This window comes from Pseudonaja textilis, chromosome 3 (assembly GCF_049901715.1).
Source record: "Pseudonaja textilis isolate UNSWEBS1 chromosome 3, rPseTex1.2, whole genome shotgun sequence".
Classification (NCBI taxonomy): Eukaryota; Metazoa; Chordata; class Lepidosauria; order Squamata; family Elapidae; genus Pseudonaja; species Pseudonaja textilis.
This window is the reverse complement of record NC_141992.1, coordinates 52,400,863-52,421,993: the sequence shown is the minus strand read 5'-3', so window position 1 is coordinate 52,421,993 and position 21,131 is coordinate 52,400,863. Positions and strand designations below refer to the sequence as shown.

Genomic DNA, 21,131 nt, shown 5'->3' with positions numbered 1-21,131 from the left:
ATCTGCTATATTCTGCATTTCACACATCGATAAATCAAGATTGTCAAGTGCAAAAAGAAAAGAAAAGAAAAGAAAGAAAGGAGCCTAGCTACAGCTCAGGCTTTGGTGAACGGGCTGCTCTGATGTAGTTATCGGAGGCAGTGATATCGCTGTTCATGTTTTGCTCCAGGAACTCTGAGGTCTCTTCTGCAATTTGTCCTGGGATCCGGAAATCAATGGGAGCTGGGTCCCTTTTGGGGCTGGGCTGGGTAAGAGCATTTCTGGTCTCAGCATGGCAACCTGTCCCTTGGAGGAACTGCAAAAAGTTCTCCTCAATGGAGCCTTCTCGGCTAGGTAACCTGAGATCTTCCTCCTCTGGTGGTTGCTTGAAGAAGCAGGTGAGATGCTTGCTGAGCTCTCCTCTGATCTGTCGGTTGAGGCATCCGTAGAAGAACGGGTTGGAGGTGAAGCAAAAATAACCCATCCAAGTGACCACGTTCTCCGTCTGCTGGCCAGGGAAATGGGAGCTCAGCACCGAGTAGAGATGGAAGGAGAAATAGGGCAACCAGCAGAAGAGAAATTGTCCCCCCACTGCTAGGAGGATGATGACAGCCTTCCCACCCCCAAACGTCCTCTGAGGGGTAGTTCGAGGGGCTCCTGAACTAGTCACCATTGTGGACCTACTACTAAGAGATTCTGATCTTTGCCGTGGGGTATCCATCCAAGTGGGGAGTGGACCATGGTGCATGGCAGCTACTCTGGCCACTTTAAACATATTACAGTAGACCACCAGAATAATGGAAACTGGCAGGAGGAAGTAGAAAACAGCAAAGAAAATCACAAAAAACTTGCAGTAGGCACTTCGGCTCCACTGCAAGGAGCAGGTCTGTCCATTGTAGGCTAGGGATCTATTGACATGGTCTTGGGAAAGCCATCCCAGGATGGGGATGATGGACATAACTACTGCCTTGATCCAGACACCAACCAGGACACAGACCACCAGGCTTACAGTCATTTTGACCTCATAGCGCATGGGGTGCACCACGTAGTAGTAGCGCTCTACATTAATAGCTGAGATGGAAAGGATACACATGGTAATGAAGCAAACACTCAGGAAGAGATAGGTATGACATATGGCATCCTCAAAGACTGTGCCATCAAAGAAAGTTGAGCTGGACAGCATGGCTAGAGGCATTAGGGTAATAGCAGCCAAAAGATCCACCAAGCAGAGGTGGAACACAAAGACAAACTTCCTCAGTGCTGGGGTTTTGATAATGACCGTCATGATTGCTACATTGCCCACGATGGCTGTCAGATCTATCAAAAGCATGAAGAAGAGACCCACAGACTCAGAGGCCACATCTCTGGGCTTGGTGTCTAGGCTAGAATTGAGAAGCATCGAACTTTGGGAGGTCTGAAGCAGTCTTCTGATCCTGGCAGGATTCCGTACCCACGGGGTGGGAAGAGAAGGCTCCATGGAGATTAGCACCTCCCTTTACAAGTCCATCACCCATCCTATTCTGGGTCCCCAGAAAGTAATCAGAGAGAATCAAGAGAGATGGTGGTGTGCAAGCAGCCACTAGCCATAGCATTTGCCAACATTCAAGTCCAGCAGGTCTTTGGGGTACTTATACTTTCCAATACCACACAGTTCTGTGAGCCATTATAATCAGGGGCTCTGCTTAATTCACCAAATCTGTTTCATCTTGATTGTATGTCATAGGATATAATAGCATGGCAGTGTAGAAAGTCCGTGAGACCTGGCCTGAAGAACAGTCCCTTCCTTGCTAAGGATATACAGCTTTACTGCATCTTGCAACATGCTGTTTCCGGGGCAAATGTTTGCACCTGAAAGAAATACAGATATATTTACAGATTAAACACTGCGTCAACCAAAACTGTTCCCCTGGCAGAGCTACATTTGCAGCTGACTAAAATGGGAAGTTCTACCTTTAAAGCAGGTTGTCCTTTTCAAGGGAGCCACTTGGATGGTTGCTGTGGAAGTCATACCCTTTGAACTTTCTGGAAAATAATGAATATGTTCTGTTTCAGGGGACCTGGCAATGGGCGCTCCCAAGGAAGGAGAGTGGGGTTCTCAGTTCGGCCCCCAGCCTACTGAAGGTTGACTCCTAAGTGAGAATGTACATCTAGGCGTACATTTATTCTGCATAAAACCAGGGGCTAAATTGAATTGTTTCTGAATATGCGATTTTTATTTTATTTTTATTTTATGCATTCCCATCCCATTTTCTTTCCATGTTAATAATGTGAAGAATGCTGGGGATATCTTGACAGCAGAAAGATGGGATAGAAGAGAGTAGAAATCCCAGTGTGGATGATCACTAGCAACTGAGAGAAGAAGATATTTAAAAGACAGAAGAGATACACAACAAGGCAGAACTCTATTTAGTTCCTTCCTGTTTTACTCTTTTACTCAGCTCTTTGAATGGAATTACCACATGTTATGACTGCAGATGAAAGAGCTAACCTTGTGTGCCCTACTAGAAGATGGGTAACTACTCTGAATAAAGAGCGCATACCTTTTTGAGTACAGCATCAAACATGACTGCAAGACTTGTTGAGATCCATCAAATCTTACTGACCCAAAAACTTCTTCAAAGATAATGAAAGCCTTTTCCTGGGGTTTGGTTAAGGATGCACTATGTTTACTATTAGTATGCAGCCCACACCGCTGTCTAAACAAGTGGGCTGTGGTGGACTCAACAGAAGGATTTTTAAGATGTAGGTTGGGACTGCCCTTATTCAAGAAGCTTTAAATTCCATGTGATAGCTATAGGTTTGTTTTGTCAAAGAAATAAGGCAGGGTATATCCTCGACTTTTTTCCCCCTTTTGCACATAGGGCAAATAGTTCAGATACTGCAAAGCAAGAGTTAGCAGTTGCTCACTCTCATAATGCGGCCATCATCTGGCGATGAATGTTGAGGGTCAGATCTTAATATATTATTGTCTTTCTATAGAAAAGGAATATTTACAAAGTCGGTTTGTCTCCACAGGTTTTGGAACCTCTTGAGTGATGATTCTGTCAAGGCCTTTGTTGTTCTTTATAGCAGTGAAATCAAATATTCTTAAGAGTCCTTGGAGCAAAGTTTACTGGGATACACTGGGAAATAAAATTATCTGAGAGATAGCTAGAAGGTAAATGTTAGCTTGCCATTAAGATCAGATATATATTCATTTATATAATATTGCTTTCTATTGCATCCTCAAGTAGCCATATATAAAGAGATATATATCCTGTAAAACATGTTAAAAGAGACCTCCAAAATCTGATGTGACAGAATTGCAAATGATGATAAGTGCCATTCATCTTCATGCCAATTTTAACCTGGTTTTAATATTGAGGTATAAAATTCATCATTTGGCTTAATCACATGGAACCAATTTGAATATCTGACATGGACAAAATGCTCATATGTATCCTCTTGAGCCCTACCAGTCCTGATTTTTCCAAAAAACCCAAAGAAGGATGACTAAGTGGATCCATAGAGTGGTAAACATATCTTTGTGTGATTGAGTGATAACAGCCGGTTGCCTATCTTCTCCTAAATAAGCCCTTCCCAGGTCCAAGGATGCTGATACACATGTCCAAGGCAAAGAGAGAGTGATGTCTATGCTGCTCTATGTGTTCATAGAAGAGATTGATTATACTGACTCTTAAACTGAGTTTAGGCATGGTTGGGGACAGAATCAGCCTCAATAACCTTGGCAGATGATTTCCTGCAAGAGAAAGACAGAGGGAATGTGACTGATTGATCCTGTTTTGTTTTTCAGTATGTAGTTTTGATCTCATTGATCAGCACTGTGCCTGTGAGCTGGGATTACTGTATTACAGTGGTTCATTTCCTATTTTTAATGTTGATCTCAGAAACCAGCTACTGTATGTGCTGCCACAAGGCTTTATCTTGTCCCAAATAATAGTTAACGTTAGCATATTTTGAGACATTGAACAGTCAATATGTTGTGGATAGCCAATTCTATTTAGTTTCACAAAAGTTATTCAGCTCTTTTTCTCAACTTGAGAAAAAGTTCAAGCAAAGAACTTCATTAGCTTTCATTAAAGGAACCCCACTTTTTTCAAGGTATCCATCTGAGCTTGAAAAACAGGCGGAGCTGCTGTAAGAGTAGCATTAACTTTAATGAGTAGATTCTTTAAAACAACCGTATCCTTTTATTTCAAGTTGAAAAAAGTCAGACTGCTTTAATACATAGCAAGGAAGTGATTCACTTATGCCAGAACCAAAGTACTTCTTCCAAAGTACATAGAGCCCTAATATAAACCATCTGAATAATAGACTGCATATTTTGAATTAGTATTGGGACAAAGTGATTGAAGGGTTGATAATGGCCAACAAACAAAACAGAAACCATCCAGGAAAGTTATCCCTGGAAGTGGAGAATTTTCTTATCCTAAATTGGATATTTAGAAGTAATACCCAATTTAGGACAAGAAAATTCTCCACTTCCCTAGATAGGGAAAGACAGTTTCTGTTGTTCATTTACTGGTCACCTCAAGTGGAAGTTACTGTAACTGTGTTTCATCTAAAAGTCATAGCTGATGCAAAATATAGTGGCCATAGGAAATTATGTTGTAACCTTTAGAGCAGGGGTCTCCAAATTTGGCTACTTGAAAACTTGTGGACTTCAACTCCCAGAATACCCCAGAATTCTGGGAGTTGAAGTCCACAAGTCTTAAAGTTGCCAAGTGTGGAGGCCTCTGCCTTAGAGTGAGAGGGTAAAATACAAAATGTACTTGTAATTGCTGTTAGGAAACTTGGAAGGTGCTTCTTTATAGCCTTTCCTTTTTCTGTGTCTTTCTTTTTACTTTTTAAAATTACCTTCCGTGTTACTTTCCTTTCCTTTTTTATTTCAAAATTTTGTTTCTTTTTAAAATGTCTCTAATAAAAAAAAACTACACATGCACAAAGTATGTTGTGTCCATGTTGCTGAAGGAGGCATGCAGATATTCACCTATTATACCTCTGTGGAAGCAATTGGACTGGCTGCCAATTATTTATTTATTGCAGGACCCAATCTGAGTTGGTCACCAGAACCCAAAGATTTATTCTTTCAAGCTTTCGGGCTCGTGCTGGAACCCATTCTCAGGGAACTCCTCTCTCTCCAGAATATGTGCACTGGGCCTGTCCTACATGTTGTATTTATATAGTGCCTGGTTGTGTGTAGTTCTTCATCAGGGTGTTGGGAGCTAGCGATTAAGTCACTATTTATTTATTAAATTTATTTTTATTTATATCCCACCTTTAATATTGTTAGAAATAACTCAAAGTGGCGAACATATCCAACACATCTTTCTCTTCCTATTTTAACCTCAACCTTGTGAGGTCAGTTGGGCTGAGAGTGACAGGTCCAAGGTTACTCTGCTGGCTTTCATAGCTAAGGAAGGACTTGAACTCACAGTCTCCTGCTTTCCTGCTTTTTGCTTTAACCTTAACCACTAGACCAGGGGTGTCAAACTCAAGGCCCATGGGCTGAATCTGGCCCATGGGATGCTTAGATCTGGCCCCTGGGGCCACCTTGGAAACAGTGAGGGACCAATCCTTGGTGCTTCTGGCAGAGCACTTGGGCCAGCACAGGCGCCCCCGACATGAGTGACATTGAGCAGACCACGCCCATTTTGGCCACACCCACCCCGGCCCCTTGAGGTGAAACACAACCCTGCTGCAGCCTTCAATAAAATTGAGTTTGACACCCCTGCACTAGACCAACCTGGCTCTCAATTAGCTCCCAATCCAGATTCAGTATTTTAATTCTACATATAACATCCTAAGCAATGTTTTTGCATGATAGATCGAAGTGAACCTACTTTAAAGTGATCTCTGCATAATTTCCTTGCTGAAATCCATAAGACACCAGCAGCTATATCACTGAGGAATCGGTCTTTTCGCCCAAACATTCCCTGAGTCAATATTATAGAAGAATTGGTCTGTTCCTTTCCCCCTTTTAATTAATGTGATTTATATTGTTTTAATTTATTGTGCATGATTACATTTTTCTTCGTTTGGAAACCACTTTTGAAGATAATTATGCAGACAGCTAAATACTGTAAAAATACACTAATAATAATGTGATTGAAAATATTTATATCTTGACAATCTGCTTGAGTTCAAATTTCAGTAAGTTAAGCACTATTGCATTAAAATATGCTAGCTATGGTTACACATAACATTAGGATATAAACCTTGGTGCATAAACTGCAATGGCTATATTCACACATGGCCTTAAACCAAACAAAACACCCCCATTATGTTTTAGCAATATATCTAATTCCAGCAAAGGCCCTGGAGATAGGGGTTTCTTTTAAATGACAATGCTTTCAATACCCATTTCCTTAGAATAATTTCCATAAAATTCCCTGTTTGGTTGATTGGCAGTCTCCTGCTCCACTGTGGAATTTTTAGGAAAAGCGTGGGGGGGATTTTAGGAAAAGCGTGGGGGGGAACTTGCCAAGTTCACTTTCAGATGATAGTACAGGTAGGACTTGCTTAATGACCATTCATTCAGTGGCTGTACAAAGTTACGATGGTGCTGAACAAATGGCAGTTATGACCGGTCCTCAAAATTACAGCCATTGTAATATGACCCTCCAGGATCATGTGACCAAAATTCGGTTGCTTGGCAACCCAGCCACATTTATGACCGAGGCCTCAACTCCCACTCCCCACCTATCTCCCCCACCCCTCTTGGACGTTTTGGCTACCCTGGACTCTAGTGCTCTAGTTGCCCTGTTGCCCTGCATTCGGCCACCCCTGCTACCCTTGCCTCCCTCACTCTCCTCAGACAACTTCTACCCTCATCTTCCCACCACTGCTGATGAGGTGCACCCAGACTAGGTAGCTGCTGGCCCTTCACTAGACCTTCATGAGGCCTTTATAACAGCCACCTATCTCCTCACCCACCTCTGCTAAACGCATTGCATGAGGAGATCAGGGCCTGAGTGATTGTATGAAGAAGAGCTCCCGCAATCTAGGAAAGGAAACAAGCTGGACAAAGGTCTTCCTGGTCATTGCTGTCAACTGCTCAACAAGCAGGACCTGTATGTCCAGGAAGAGCCCAAAATTGTGCATCATCCTTGAAAGGGAGATATGTTACCACATCCAAGGTCAAAGGCAAAATATGTCCAGACCTTGGTCTTGGAAGGATTGTGTCATAGACAGTTCCTTCCCATCCAAACCTGCATAGCCTCTGCACCCGATCATCTACAAATGCATCCAAAGCTGTCACAATACTGAAACCTAAATGAAATCCCAGCCTTAAACTTAAGTGAAATTAGTCTAGATAATCCACTTCCTCCAGAAACAAATGAACCACCTTCTTAACATTCCCCACAAAGAAAACTTGAAGAATGGTCAATAGTTACTGAAAACCATAGAATCCAAGGATGATCATTTGAGGAAGGGGTGTGCCACCCACTCTATCTAAGAGGACAACATGGATGCAACCATAGGTTATCTCCTTAGTCTCTTTAACAACCCAGATCCAGTAAACAGATGGCTAAGCTGATAACACAGAGAACAAGTCCACATCCGTAGGAGTCACTGGATCAAACTTATCTCAGATCACACTACCAGATCAAGCTCAAAGCACCTTGGCCTGGCCTGGCCTGGCCCACCCTGCCCAGACTAAGCCCAAGGTAAAACAAATTTGAGCAACTTTAGCCACCAAATAGCCTGAGTAATCCTCACAGAAGCCCAGTTCCAGGGGCCCTGTCCATCCAGTAGGGACTGCACTGCATGATCCAAAACAAGGCTGCTGGACAGCTATCAGCACAGTAATGATGGAGAAAATTTGTTGTCTTACTGCCCTTGTCAGTATAAAGTAGGCAGTAATATTGGCTCTTATATGTGGACAGTTAGATTCACTTCAAGTCTTCCCGCAACAGTATTCTAGGAATCTCTTCTGGCGTTTCATCCGCTGGAGTCCATTGGGAAAGCAAGGTGCACCCCATAATCACGTACCACAGAGGCGAGGAACTATGACTTGTGGGCTTCAATTCCCAGAATTCCATGGCTGGCTCAGGAATTCTGGGTATTGAAGTTCACAAATCACAACAGGGCAATTGTTTCCAATCACAGGGAGAGGCTGCCTAGGACCCACACAAACTAAGACCCCAGCCACCTGCCCAAGCAGTGATTAGGGGCTTAGCCAAGACACGCACCACATCATCAGAAAACCCCAAGCTCTCTCTGGAACCCCATTGGTCCATCAGCCCTTGGGATGAACCAATCAAATTGGCCCTGTGTTCCTGCAGAAAACACTGACACCAGTGAGTCAAAAAGCAACCACCTTGAGACAAAAATCAGTTCTAGCATAGGACCCCTGGCATACACCTGGGGATTAATAACTTGGGACAAGTCCACAGTTGCCCTGTAGGCCACAAATTTCTGAGCTGCCTCAGAATCAACGTCATCAAAGAGCAACAGCCTTGGAGATTCTATTGCCAACCAAGATATTGCTAACTCATTGTCTATTGCCAAATGATCATGTAAGAATTTAGCCTTCAGAATTTAGTAAAATCTTCCTCTTTTTAACTGCATCTATGTAAGTTGGTACGCTGCTATAAGCGGCTGCTAAAAATGCAATAGTTTTATGATGTAAGTGTTGATTTAGAAACTTAAAGTGAATTTCCTTCACCAATTTTCTCTTTCTTTCAGGCTGTTATTGAAGGATGAATTATTTTTTCTCTGTTTTAAGGATTTTCTTAATGTACCTTCGCAATTCTGAGAAGGACAAACCAGTTAAAGGATTTTGCACACAATATTTCAGTTAAATGATCCCCTCACAGATATAATGGAGCCCGGCAGAAAATTGAAAAAAAGAGGAAATCCTCTAATTCTTTGCTCATTATTGCCTTTATGTTTGTAAGAGAAATCTCACATCTTTTTAAAGGGAAAAGGTTTGATTTTGTTTGTTCCAAATTATGGAACTTAGCTATAAGAGCTATATTTTAACTTTGATACATTGTGGGATATGGCAACGGAAGATGACTAGCAGGATCCAAGAAGTATAAACACAAAATAAATTAAGAGAGATGAGAACGTGATGAGATAAAAGCTGCCTTTTCCTCCTATTGATTCAGTATTGGCTAGGAGTGATCCTGCCGGATTTCAGAAAGATTTTTCCCTGCTCTTGTGAATTGGAGGTCCCACTGATGGCTACACTACAAGGCGTGGAAGCTTTTTTGAAATTCAATATACAGAAGAAGATGTCATTCGGGACAAACTAATTATGGGGCACACATACAGCTTACTTACATTTATTGTTCGAAGCCAATTGAACGCCAGGAAATTAGAAGAAATGATTAAGTCACTATGATGAATTTATGGTCAGGCAGATATCCCCAGTGAGAATGATACCAATACATTTTTCTTTAAACATCTGCAATTAGAGGACATAGCGTGGATAGTGTAAGTTAGCTGATTAACCATAGCATAAACCTCCGACATAGACTTGTGAACTCTTATGGGCCTGAGAACTTTGCACAACCTTCTGAAGGTTGCATTCTAAAAAGTGGCTGGGCCAGGAACCTAGAACATGTTTGAGGAGGTACCTAGAGATTTAAAGTATAAAATAAGTAACTTAAATTCAAGTGAGGCTTAAGGTTCTAATTTTGCTTCTTAATTATTGCCTTCTCCAATCCTCCAATCGAAAAATGAGCCAAATTTTCTAGCCTCCTGCTCTGGCGCTCCTGCTCTGTCATGTTAGTTTGCAAGCACAGCAGTGAGACTATGCAACTTAGCATGACTAGCAGGCAAAATAACATCTTTTACAAGAATAGAGAGAGCGTGAGATCATGAGGATTTTCTCTTCTGCTTGATCCTCTCATGCACCTGGGTTTTCTATGGCCCATATCAAACCTGAAGGATCTGCAGAAGGCAATTGAAGGATCTGCAGAAGGCACTTACCCACTTGAGATGCTCAGAAGCAGGCAACTGCTGACCAGTCATCTTGCTTTCAAGAAGGTCCATGCTGCTGTCCTGGAAATATCCCTTTGCACTCCGGTTCAACAAATATGTTTGGAGCACAGCCCTGATGGGGAGTAAAACAAAACAAAACAAAAGCAAAGTATGTCTATGACTTCAGCTTGGCCCTGGATAATATTAGCTTACTCAGACTTATTTGGCTCCACCCCATTTCTTCGGGCCCAGTGACTAAAATCTGATCAGGTCTAGCAGTATCCATGAATGGAGCAGAAATCCATTCTGGCCTCTAGCTGGACTCTCTGAGACTTCCCCAAAGTCACTATTTCAGCACTTACTTAGATGTTTTCTGAATATACCTTCTTCCTTTCTCCATCTCTTTACCCCAAATTCTCAACCAAGCAGCTCTTTCCATAGACTGGGATGGAAGCAGGGACACCCTTTTTATCCCTCTGGCAAGTCTATCACCAACTTCTTCCTGAACTTGCCAGAAAAAGGTGATATCTTTCATTTAGTGTTCCTTCAAAAGAAACGAACACCCACAAAGTATTTATCTCTTCTTCTGTGAACCAGAGAGTTTTCCCTCATTCCCCATACTTCATAATTCCTCGTGAACAAATATATGCTCCTTGATTATTTATTTACTTACAAATCAAAGCTATATTCCCATCCCACTCATAACAAGGCATACAGTTAAAAACAATCCAAACCAGAAGAAGGTGTAACCAAGAATGAAAATACCACATGTATAAATACAAATTCCGCCTAGTGGCACACTTTCCCTAACCTGAGGAAAAAAACCCAAGTCTTCGAAGCCAGTTAAAGAAGGGCAGGATTGAGGCAACTCAATTGTCCAGGTGATGCTATTCCAGAGGACAGATGCCATGACAGAGAAGACATGCCACCCATCTCTTTTAAAGATGGGATCCAGCGCATCCCACTGTTAGACTTTATCGAATGGGTCAGATACTATAGCTTTCCAAATGTTTCCCAACTGCTGAAATTCTTACTGGCAACTCTCGTCTATCTCTATCAACACTAGTACATGTAAGGTAAATACGGTCTTCAAGAAGCCCCCACTCACACATACAAGCTCAAATCCTGCTCACATGGATTTCTTCCACTGTCCTGCCTCTAGCCTTGTGAGACAAAGATTCCCCACCCCAAAAAAGCTGGAGTTTCCATTCTTTCTCCTGTTCCTTTCTATCTGAAATGAATGGACACCTCCCACCCTGGCCGAAATGCCATTATTCCTGTCCTTTGTTCCTGTTCAAGAAACCTTACCCAAGGCTTTTCCTACTGCCGGTGTAGTACTTGGAGACCAGCAGTAAAGAAGCAGGCCTCAGCTTATGCCAGAATGGAGACGAATCAGGATCCTGAATGGAGAAAGGAATAGAAGAGGTTGGTCTTGCTCATCTCTTTGCTCTTCTGCTGGAGAAATCTGCTCCCAGCATCACATGCAGAAAGAATCCTCCCCAAATAGCTTATGCTCTCATTGCTCTCTCTATGGTCCTGTAGTTATCTCTGTCTCAGCATCTTTGGGAGAATGGACTGTCTACTAACCTATACACAATCACCTGGATGATGGGAAAGCAACAGCAATATACTACCCTAAGATGCCTGCAAGTTGCTGCCTGGCCACAACTGACCCTCCTCTCTGCTCCCAGTTCCAGCTCATACCTTCCCTGTGTAGACTTCCAGCATACTGGATATCTCCTGCTTCTCTTCCACTGTAACTGATGCACAGATCCACTGCAGTAAAGGGTGAGAGGCAGCCAAGAGCTTGGGGAGAGTCTCAGCTGCTGGGTCCTAAATGCCTCCTGATTTCCATTTCAGTCCTCTAAACTTCTCCTGTGCGCAGCCTGGTACGCTACAAGTGGTAGGGCAAGAAAAATGTCAGCCCTTAAAATAAAGATGTGTTCAGGATGGCTAAACCAGACTGCTCCAGCCCTAAAACATCAGAAGTGAAATGAAGAGAATATAGACTGAAATAGTTTTGTGAAGTTTACTTCCATTTTACCTTCTTCCAGATTTCAGAATCAAGCTTTGCCTTCTTCTTTGGAAAAAAACAGCATAACAAAAAAGAATAAAAACAAATAGTAGAAACCTGAAAATAGTGTGCTCTATAAACCCCAAGGTTTTCCAGATGTGGGAACTAACTGGAGCTTTTTTTTTTTTTAAAAAAAGAAAGGCTCTGGGTTTTGTTTTTTACTGCTGCCTACCATATTGAGCAGGACTGGTTCTGACTTCCCTTTCTGCTCCACAGAGAGGCTCCAGCCTCCCATATCTCTGTGTGAAAGAAGATTGGTAGTGCCTTCTAGGTTACAGCTGCTATTTCCTGGCAGCAGTTCACACAAGTACAGCTCTGCATCGAGCCAAACCAGGTCAATAGTTAACTGCCTTTAAGTGGCCACATTTCTTCCAGTCACGACTGGGTCATGTTGGCTGAACAAAGCAAGCTTCTGAAAAGCTTTAGAAATCTCTCTCTTCCTCCCTCCCTCTCTCTCTCATTTTGCCTTTGTGTATTTCTATCACAGTGAGATATGGCAACATCTTCAATCATGTACAGGACTCCATGATTTGATCCAGTTCAGCTGGCTTACATAATTCTGTCACTTCTCATGCCTTTTGGAAAAGCTACCCCTTTGCATGGCCTCTCCTATACCACATAACGTCAAGCCATCTTTATAAACCTAAAGTTCTCCCCATGTCTTGGGTTAGGATATTTGGATGGGCCCACCAGGTTGGGGGATTCTGCAGAAAGATGGCTGTTGTTTCTATATAATGCTTTATAACTTTGGGAGGCTGTTCAGAGTTGTTTCGGATAATCTAGAAGGCCAATAAATAAATAAATCATAGAAATTGAAATCCTAGCAATCTGGAGGGCCAATTTGAAGAAATTGGCTTCTTTTCAGGACTGGCCTCAGGCACAGTTGCATCTAAAACTAAAGTTAAATAAAAATGAAATGACAGTTGACTGATTTTATTTCAGATGAAAGCAGAGAAATTGCTCAGATATGATACTAGAAATTACAAGGAATTTTAGGTCATGTTACAGTATCATCAGACTAATTCAATCCAAATATGAATCATTAACTTATTTAAAGAGTAATGTTATTCTAACAATGACTGTTTTTTATCCAGTGCAGGTTAATAACATTGATTGCAGTAATTTGTAATCGTTTGCACTGAGCAGTTGGTTGTCCAGATATACAATTAATCACATATTTTTAGGACAGGTTTGTTTCCTGACTCATACTAAAATCAATGCTCATGAAACTTTCAGTTTTGAAAAGATAAAGCAATGTGGCCTCCTTCCATGACCTGAGCATAGCACAAGACACCAACCACCTCGTAGTACAGAGTCTACTATATCAACTAAGAGGCAAGATAGTGATGGGTCATGAAACAAGTGTAGGGTACAACACATATTATTATACACAAAAAACAACAGTGTACACAGCAAATGAGATAACTATGCTGGGTTTCGTATCACAAATTACTAGTCGAACACTTCCCAAGCGTTTAGGACTGCGTGATGTATCGGCAGATTATGCGAGCAGATCCCAGTAAGGTGGCCTTCTGCAGCTGACCAATGGTGATTTTGTCAGTGCCAATTGTTTTTAAGTGCTTGCCTAGGTCTTTAGGCACGGCACCCAATGTGCCTAGTACCACTGTAACCACCTGCACTGGTTTATGCCAGAGTCTCTGCAATTCGATTCTCAAGTCCTGATATCTGGTGATTTTTTCAAGTTGTTTCTCATTGATCCTGCTGTCACCAGGTATGGCAATGTCAATGATCCACACTTTTTTCTTCTCCACAATCGTGATATCCGGGGTATTGTGTTCCAAAACTTTGTCAGTCTGTATTCAGAAGTCCCACAGTAGTTTTGCATGCTCATTTTTGACCACTTTTTCAGGCTTATGATCCTACCATTTCTTTGCTACAGGCAGATGGTAGTTGTGACACAAGTTCCAGTGGACCATCTGAGCGACTGTGCTGTGACATTGTTTGTAGTCAGTCTGAGCGATTGTCTTACAACAGCTCAGTATGTGATCGATGGTTTCATTCGCTTCGTTGCAGTCTGCATTTGGGGTCATCAGCAGATTTTTTTATTCTGGCTTTGATTACATTCGTTCTGATGGCTTGTTCTTGGGCTGCAAGAATCAGGCCTTCTGTCTCTTTCTTCAGTGTTCCGTTGGTCAGCGATAACCAGGTCTTTTCATTATCAACTTTTCCTTGGATCTTTTCAAGGAACTGTCCATGCAGTGCTTTGTTACACCAGCTGTCAGCCTGAGTTTGCATTGTTGTTTTCCTATATTGATCCTTGGTTTGCTGCACTTTGAGCAGCTTCCATCAAAGCTGGTTCAACACTGTCTTTCACATAATCTGCCAGAGCATGCTTCTCTTCTTCGACTGTCTGCTTCACTGCAAAAGTCCTCTGCTGCCTGCTTTTCTGGGCAAATATAGCCTGTCAATGTCACTACTTGGGTGCAGCGCATAGTGTATGGTCATCAGTTTTCTTGTTTTCCTATCCAGGCTGTCCAGCTCTGCCTATGTCCAGTTTACGATCCCAGCAGTATATCTGATGATGGGTATGGCCCAGGTATTTATAGCCTTGATGGTGTTACTGCCATTCAGTTTGCTTTTTAGAAGTTTTCTGACCCTTTGTGTGTATTCTTGCTGACCACATTTTTCACTTGCCTGTGCTTGATATTGTCCAGCTGCAGTATGACCAGGTATTTGTAGGCTTCAGGTTGGTGGCACTTGATGGTTTGTCCATTGGGCATTTCAATTCCATCACTTTCTACAATCTTCCCTTTCTTCAGTGCCACTGTGGCGCATTTGTCCAGGCGAACTCCATGCTGATGTCAGTGCTGAAAATTCGAACTGTATTGGTCAGTGACTGGATCTCGATTTCTGATTTTCCATATAACTTCAGATCATCCATGTACAGCAGGTGAGAGATTTTCTGTGAATTTTTAGTAGTTGGATAACCCAAGTTAGTTTTCTGTAAAATTGTTGACAGGGGGAACATGGCGATGATGAACAGCAGAGGTGACAAAGAATCACCCTGGAAAATCCCTCTTTTGATGTTGACCAATCCATAGCTTTCACTTCCAATAAACAGTTCTGTTTTCCAATGCTTCGTCACATTTGCAGTGAAAATACCATGTGCATATTCTGATGACATCCAGGCACTTGATGATCCAGCTGTGCGGTAGTGAATCAAATGCTTTCTTGTAGTCAATCCAAGTTGTATGCAGATTTGTTTTTCGGCTTTTGCAGTTCTCTAGAATCATTTTGTCGATCAGTAGCTGATCTTTTGTGCCTCTGCTTCCTCATTTGTTTCCTTTCTGCTCTACTGGCAAGATGTTATTTGCTTCTTGGTAGTCCTGCATCCTGTCAGCTATGATGCTGGTCAGCAGCTTGAACATGGTTGGCAGGTATGTTATTAGCCTGTAATTTGCAGGAGTTGCCCCTTTTGCTGGATCCTTCTGTATCAAGTAGGTTTTCCCAGCTGTTAACCATTCACTGATGTGATGTAGTATTCTTATTCTTAACAGATTAACAGATAATCAGAGTTGGAAGGGTCCTTGTAGGTTATCTAGTCCAACCCCCACCCAAGCGGGAGACCCTACACCATTCCTGACAAATGGCAGTCCAATCTCTTCTTGAAAGTCTCAAGTGATGGCGCTCCCACAACTTCCAAGGGCAAGCCGTTCCATTGGTTGATTGTTCTCACTGTCAGAAAGTTTCTCCTTATTTCCAGGTTAAATCTCTCCTTGTTCAGTTTCCATCCATTATTCCTTGTCTGGCCTTCAGGTCCTTTAGAAAATAGCTTGACCCCTTCCTCCCTGTGGCAGCCCCTCAAATATTGGAAGTCTGCTATCACGTCTCCCCTGGTCCTTCTCTTCACTAGACTAGCCAAGCCCAGTTCCTGCAACCGTTCATTGTATGTTTTAGCCTCCAGTCCCCTAGTCATCCTGGCTGCTCTTCTCTGTACTTTTTCTAGTGTCTCAACATCTTTTTTGTAATGTTATGCTTATTCTTATTATTGGCCTGTCGGGGAGGGCAAATGATCTAATCTGCATTAGTGCCTCACATGACTGACACAAATCACATCCTTCTCATCGTTGCCCACACTTTGACACTCTTTCACAAAGCCCTGAAGCCCTGGTTTTGCCAATGGGATGGAGAACCTACAATGGGATGGAGCCCATCAGGTGGCTTATTTAACTGACTAATTGTTGTTGCCCAGGGGTTGGGGTGATTGCTTTTTATTGTTTTTATGTTGCATTTTTATCTCTGTAAGCCAACCAGAATCATTCAGAGTCAGTTGGGTAACCGTATGAATTTTATTAAAGAAATTAATTGTAATTATGTCTTGTCCTAACAAAAACTCACCCTGCATATGTCGAGAAGGATGTGATGTATAGCTACTAGAGCAGGGGTCTCCAACCTTGGCAACTTTAAGCCTGGCAAACTTCAACTCCCAGAATCCCCCAGCCAGCTTTGCTGAGAGTTGAAGTCTGCCAGGCTTAAAGTTGCCAAGGTTGGAGACCCCTGTACTAGAGGACCTCTGGGTTAGCAGACTTTCACAGAGACACTTAGAAGCAGAAGGCAGAAGGAATAGAACAATCTTTCGGGTCATCAAGACTTAGTTTTTCTACTGCAAGACCTGTACCTTAAAATAACAATGTAAGATGAGAGTAGCTCTGAATGCTTGGAACATAATTGCACTTTTGTATCTTAAAAGCATCACTTGACCCAACATTCAAAGCAAGTGGTGCAATATATAGATAGGTTTCAACCTCAGAAACACTAATTTTAGAATGAAATGTACAGCAGTATGATCTTAGCCTGTTTACCTACAGGTAAGGGCTTAATGGGATAAATGTTTAATAAGCATGTATAGGATTACAATGTAAAGCTTTTAGAGCAGGGCGATGTTTGTCTTTTGTCAGAAACACTTTACTTAGGATCAGCAGACTTTCCCAGACAATACTCACAACACTGTGTGATAAATATAGGTTTGTTTCTGACACAAACCTCACGACTTCTTTGGAGGCTACAATTTGGTTCTTCATATACATAGCAGAGGTACAGCTTGTTGGATTTCCTCAGAAGTGCTTATTCATATGATTAGTATTCCAGATATTGAGGCCTTGATTCTCAAGGCTCTGCAGAAACTCACAGTGAGTCTAGTCTAAAACATGGGAATTGAGTTTAAGTATGGAACACCAGTCTCTTTTTTCCTAAAGGCTTTCTCTCAACATGTCATGCAAGTACAGACACTGTATTGCCTACGAATGGCAACATCAACAAGTCACATCTACAAAATAGGACAGAACTGATCAAACAAAACCCATTCTTCTGCCACACTATCAAGAGATCCATCCTGGGCTGAACTTCCTCTCCATTACAGTGTATTGTTTTCTTATTTCCCAGATCCTGGTTTGCTGGTGGAAAAATAGGTCCCATCTGTTTTGATGTTAACCATTCTGAAGACTGGGAGAAAGACAACGATAGTGGAATATTTCTCGCCTTTTCCTGGTGCTGAGTTGAATTGCTCTCAAGTTGGCAGAAAATGATAGTTTTATTTTTCCCCTGTCCCTATTGTCATTCTCTCCCTCGCACCTTACAGCCACTATTCCCAGTCACTGCAATCAATTTCCTTCTATTAATGCGGGCTACCCTATCTCAGATTGTATCCATCTTCTGGCTGCCTATGCCAGAATACTGGGAGAAACACTGCACTGTCATCAGTAGAGCTAAGAATATCTCAAGCTGGGGATGATGGGCATTACAGAAATGTAGTCAAGGAATCTTTGTGCCATGATTAGCTGTATATGGAGAGAGCAATTGATGCCTGAACTGATATAGATTGACCCCTTCTCCTCCTGACCTCTTGATTCCTTACAACTAAGAAAGAAAGCGAGTGGGGCCAAGGCTTATTACCATTGTTGTCGATGGCCTGCAAGTGTAGCAAATCTCACTTTTTAAGACCCTATAGTTGTTGCAAGTGCGCAGCTTGCTGATCCATCAGCCATGGTTAACAAACTTCCGTAAATGTGTTGACTAATGTCAGAAGAATAATTTGGGGTTCCAACTCAAACTGGGGTTGCATAAGAATAAATAAAAAATGAAATCCAGAGAGTTATGAGGAAAGGAGAAATATGTATTCCCCAAGGCAAGGGGTTTTTTTTTATTTAGGGGCAGCTGCAGAGAAACGGGATACAATGAGGTTGCTTTATAAAGGAGCTTGTCCTAAATGTGGCAGTGCATACATGCTGATTCTAAAGTGACACTTGAGGGGCATCCGTGTGTATGTGTGTAAGGTATACGTCATCTATGATGTTTATTCTTGTGAACATTCAGTTCCACTGGAAGACCAATTTCATTAACTCTATTTGTGTTTACAAATAGAGTTTATCCTCTGGAATATGGATTAGGTCTGGGTAACTTATTTGGGGGGTTGAGAGGAAGTTTGCATAAAACATTTTTACTTGATTAACTTAGTTTCAGCATGACTGTCAATTATCTAGTAGAGATAATGATTCTCAGTCCACTGTGGATTCTGTTAATGTCTTAAGGGAAGATGGAAACCGTATACATAATAAAATATATTTTGATGTAAAATTTCCCATATTAGGATACCATCTCACTTTGTCCCTTAACCTAATGATTTGATTCACCCAATGTATTAAGACATAGTTTTACTTTTAGCTTAGCCATTAGGATAACCCTTTTTAAAAATTTTTGCAGAGATAGAATTGCATCTATTTTGGCCACTCTGTGTCTAATGAATGATGTAGCAGCCATCAATGGAAAATTGCATCTTAAACTACGTTTCTCTTAATTAATTTATAACAAAGCTGTTTCTACTCCACAGAGAAATGTGTTGTGGATTATTTCAGTTAGACAGTTAGAGTTATATAAATAAATAAAAATCTGATGGCCAATTCCTCTATTTATGACAACAGGTGAATCACCTTGTTTTCCTCACTCTATCCTTTTTAAGAGTTTAGAAGACAGAAAACTCAACATAGTCAAATTCTAAAGACTGCTGTTGTTATTGTAGCTGACTTTCAGGCTTAGATGCACAAACCACCTGCACAGAGTAAGGGTTAGCTTTGATCACCTATAGACTTAGATTTCTTCCTCTGCTAGACATAGGAAAACTTTGAACTTCAGGCAATGGTCAGGAGGATTTTTTTTCTTTAGAAGCTTCTTTTGATATGTTATAATGAAATCAAACTTTTCATAGCTTTTGAAAGAGTGCTTCATTTGTAGAGGACCAAGACTTTGTAATATAATCAGAGAAGTTGATTTTTCTATTAAGCAATTTGCAAGTAGTAATGTACTGTGATCTGAACAGTTCTCCTCTTTTGATATGTTATAATGAAATCAAACTTTTCATAGCTTTTGAAAGAGTGCTTCATTTGTAGAGGACCAAGACTTTGTAATATAATCAGAGAAGTTGATTTTTCTATTAAGCAATTTGCAAGTAGTAATGTACTGTGATCTGAACAGTTCTCCAATTTATCTCCTCAAGCACGGAACGTTAATATTTTTAAAGTCTTTTAAAATAAAACTTGATGTTATTTGTCTTTTATATGATTGGTATAACCCTCTAATCATATGCTTCTAGCTATAGGAAGTACCTCAGCAGTATAGAAATTACTAAACAATTTATGACCTGTTGGGTCATCCTTTGAGGGAAAGGAGGTTTGGAGGCTCCCCCCTGCAATTTTCACAAAGAATACTCAGGATAATGATATATTTTTACCCCAGTGCTGGAAGGTGCTCAAATCTCCTAAGAAAAATGTCTATAACATATAGCTGCAGGGATATACAACACCCAGGACTTTGTGTATAAAACTGCTCTGAACATGGTGGATGTTTTTATGTATCTTTTAAATTAGCCAATCTGAGGTACCTTGATTCAAAAATGGTTGTAGTATAATGCAGGGGTGTGTGGGGGTGAATTCTGACTTCCTACCAGCTTCCCCATTGACTTTGTTTGTAGGAAGCTGCCAAAGAGTATTGGAAATCACAATCAAATGACCAACAGGCCCTGCATGAATTTTGTGGAAATTTCAATTCCACAGGATTAATGGGTCCTGAATTTTTTATACTTTCTTTACATTAGTAGTTTTTAGGTACCTTGAATCAAACATTGTACTGGTATAATACACTAATTAATGGGCTAAATAAAAGGTACAAATAGACAGGAAAGTTTTAGTAAATATATTTCGACTTTTTATTCTTTTAGTGAGAGCCAATTTGGGGTTGTGATTTAGGACTAATCTAGAAACCGGGAGACTGTGAATTCTAGTCTTTCTAATGATCACTTGATTTTTTTGCAGCCCTGTTCGGGTTGCATTATTTATCACACTTGTTTTATTTAAAATTTAAAATTATAGTTTGTAATTTATATTTCAAATTAAACTCCCACAAAAAAAAATATTGGATGCATCCCTATCCAACTGAGGCTCATCTTATGGCATCACTCCAACATCTTTAACAATGCTTGGTCATAAATATGTATTTCCCTGGAATGTTAGCTATCTCTGCTGTAACAGGTTAACTAAACAGAAATTATAAACCGTTTTTTAAAAAATTGCATGGGGGCAGTGTTTTTATGTTTTATGAGCATATTTTATCTTTTTTTTTCCTAAAACAGCTCTTTAAGGCAGCTTTCAATCCAAAAATTAAACCAATCTTCCACTTTCAGCAAAAGGCATAAACAGCCAACTTGGTGTAGCAGTTAAAGTACCAGCCTAAAAAACCTGAGGTTCAGTCTTGCCTTAGGCACAAGGTTAGTTGTGTGACCTTGGGCCAGTTACTCTCTCTCAGCCCTAGGAAGCAGGCAATGGCCAACCACTTCTGAAACCTTGCTAAGAAAATTACAAGGGCTTGTCCAAGCAGTCACCAGGAGTCAACACTGACCTCAAGGCACCACAAATAAATAAATAAATGTTTCTGATTTTAAGGGTTAATGCATTAAAAAGAGTGGTGAACGTATTATGGAAATTAAGGGGTAGCTAATGAAGCTGAAATTGTGTCTGACAAAATATGATTCCAATGTATCATATTAATAATGACTGGTCACTCCATACCATATTCATGAAAGTTTCTAATGCTTCAAAGGAAAATTCATGTTAAGCACCTTCCAATTATCCTTTAT

At 41.1% G+C, this 21,131-nt stretch overlaps 1 protein-coding gene across 3 annotated transcripts; it reads right to left on the bottom strand.

Moving 5' to 3' along the window:
• Window positions 1-12,221, bottom strand: GPR61 (G protein-coupled receptor 61). 3 transcript variants are annotated; one of them, XM_087929698.1, is made up of 5 exons: window positions 11,617-12,221; window positions 11,221-11,312; window positions 9,922-10,045; window positions 9,271-9,394; window positions 1-1,827 (listed from the first exon to the last, which is right to left on the bottom strand). In XM_087929698.1, the coding sequence occupies exon 5, from the start codon at window positions 1,454-1,456 to the stop codon at window positions 89-91; it is 1,368 nt and encodes a 455-aa protein (XP_087785824.1). In that variant the 5' UTR covers window positions 1,457-1,827; window positions 9,271-9,394; window positions 9,922-10,045; window positions 11,221-11,312; window positions 11,617-12,221; the 3' UTR covers window positions 1-88. The 3 variants fall into 3 exon arrangements, with proteins under 3 accessions (XP_087785824.1, XP_087785825.1, XP_026563094.1); XM_087929699.1 differs by lacking the exon at window positions 9,271-9,394; XM_026707309.2 differs by lacking the exons at window positions 9,271-9,394; window positions 9,922-10,045; window positions 11,221-11,312; window positions 11,617-12,221 and adding an exon at window positions 1,930-3,591.
• Window positions 12,222-21,131: the final 8,910 nt, after the last annotated feature.

What these genes read in the sequence shown, in the direction of transcription:
- GPR61 (XM_087929698.1), bottom strand. Translation starts at nt 1,456, where the DNA reads ATGGAGCCTTCTCTTCCCACCCCGTGGGTACGGAATCCTGCCAGGATC.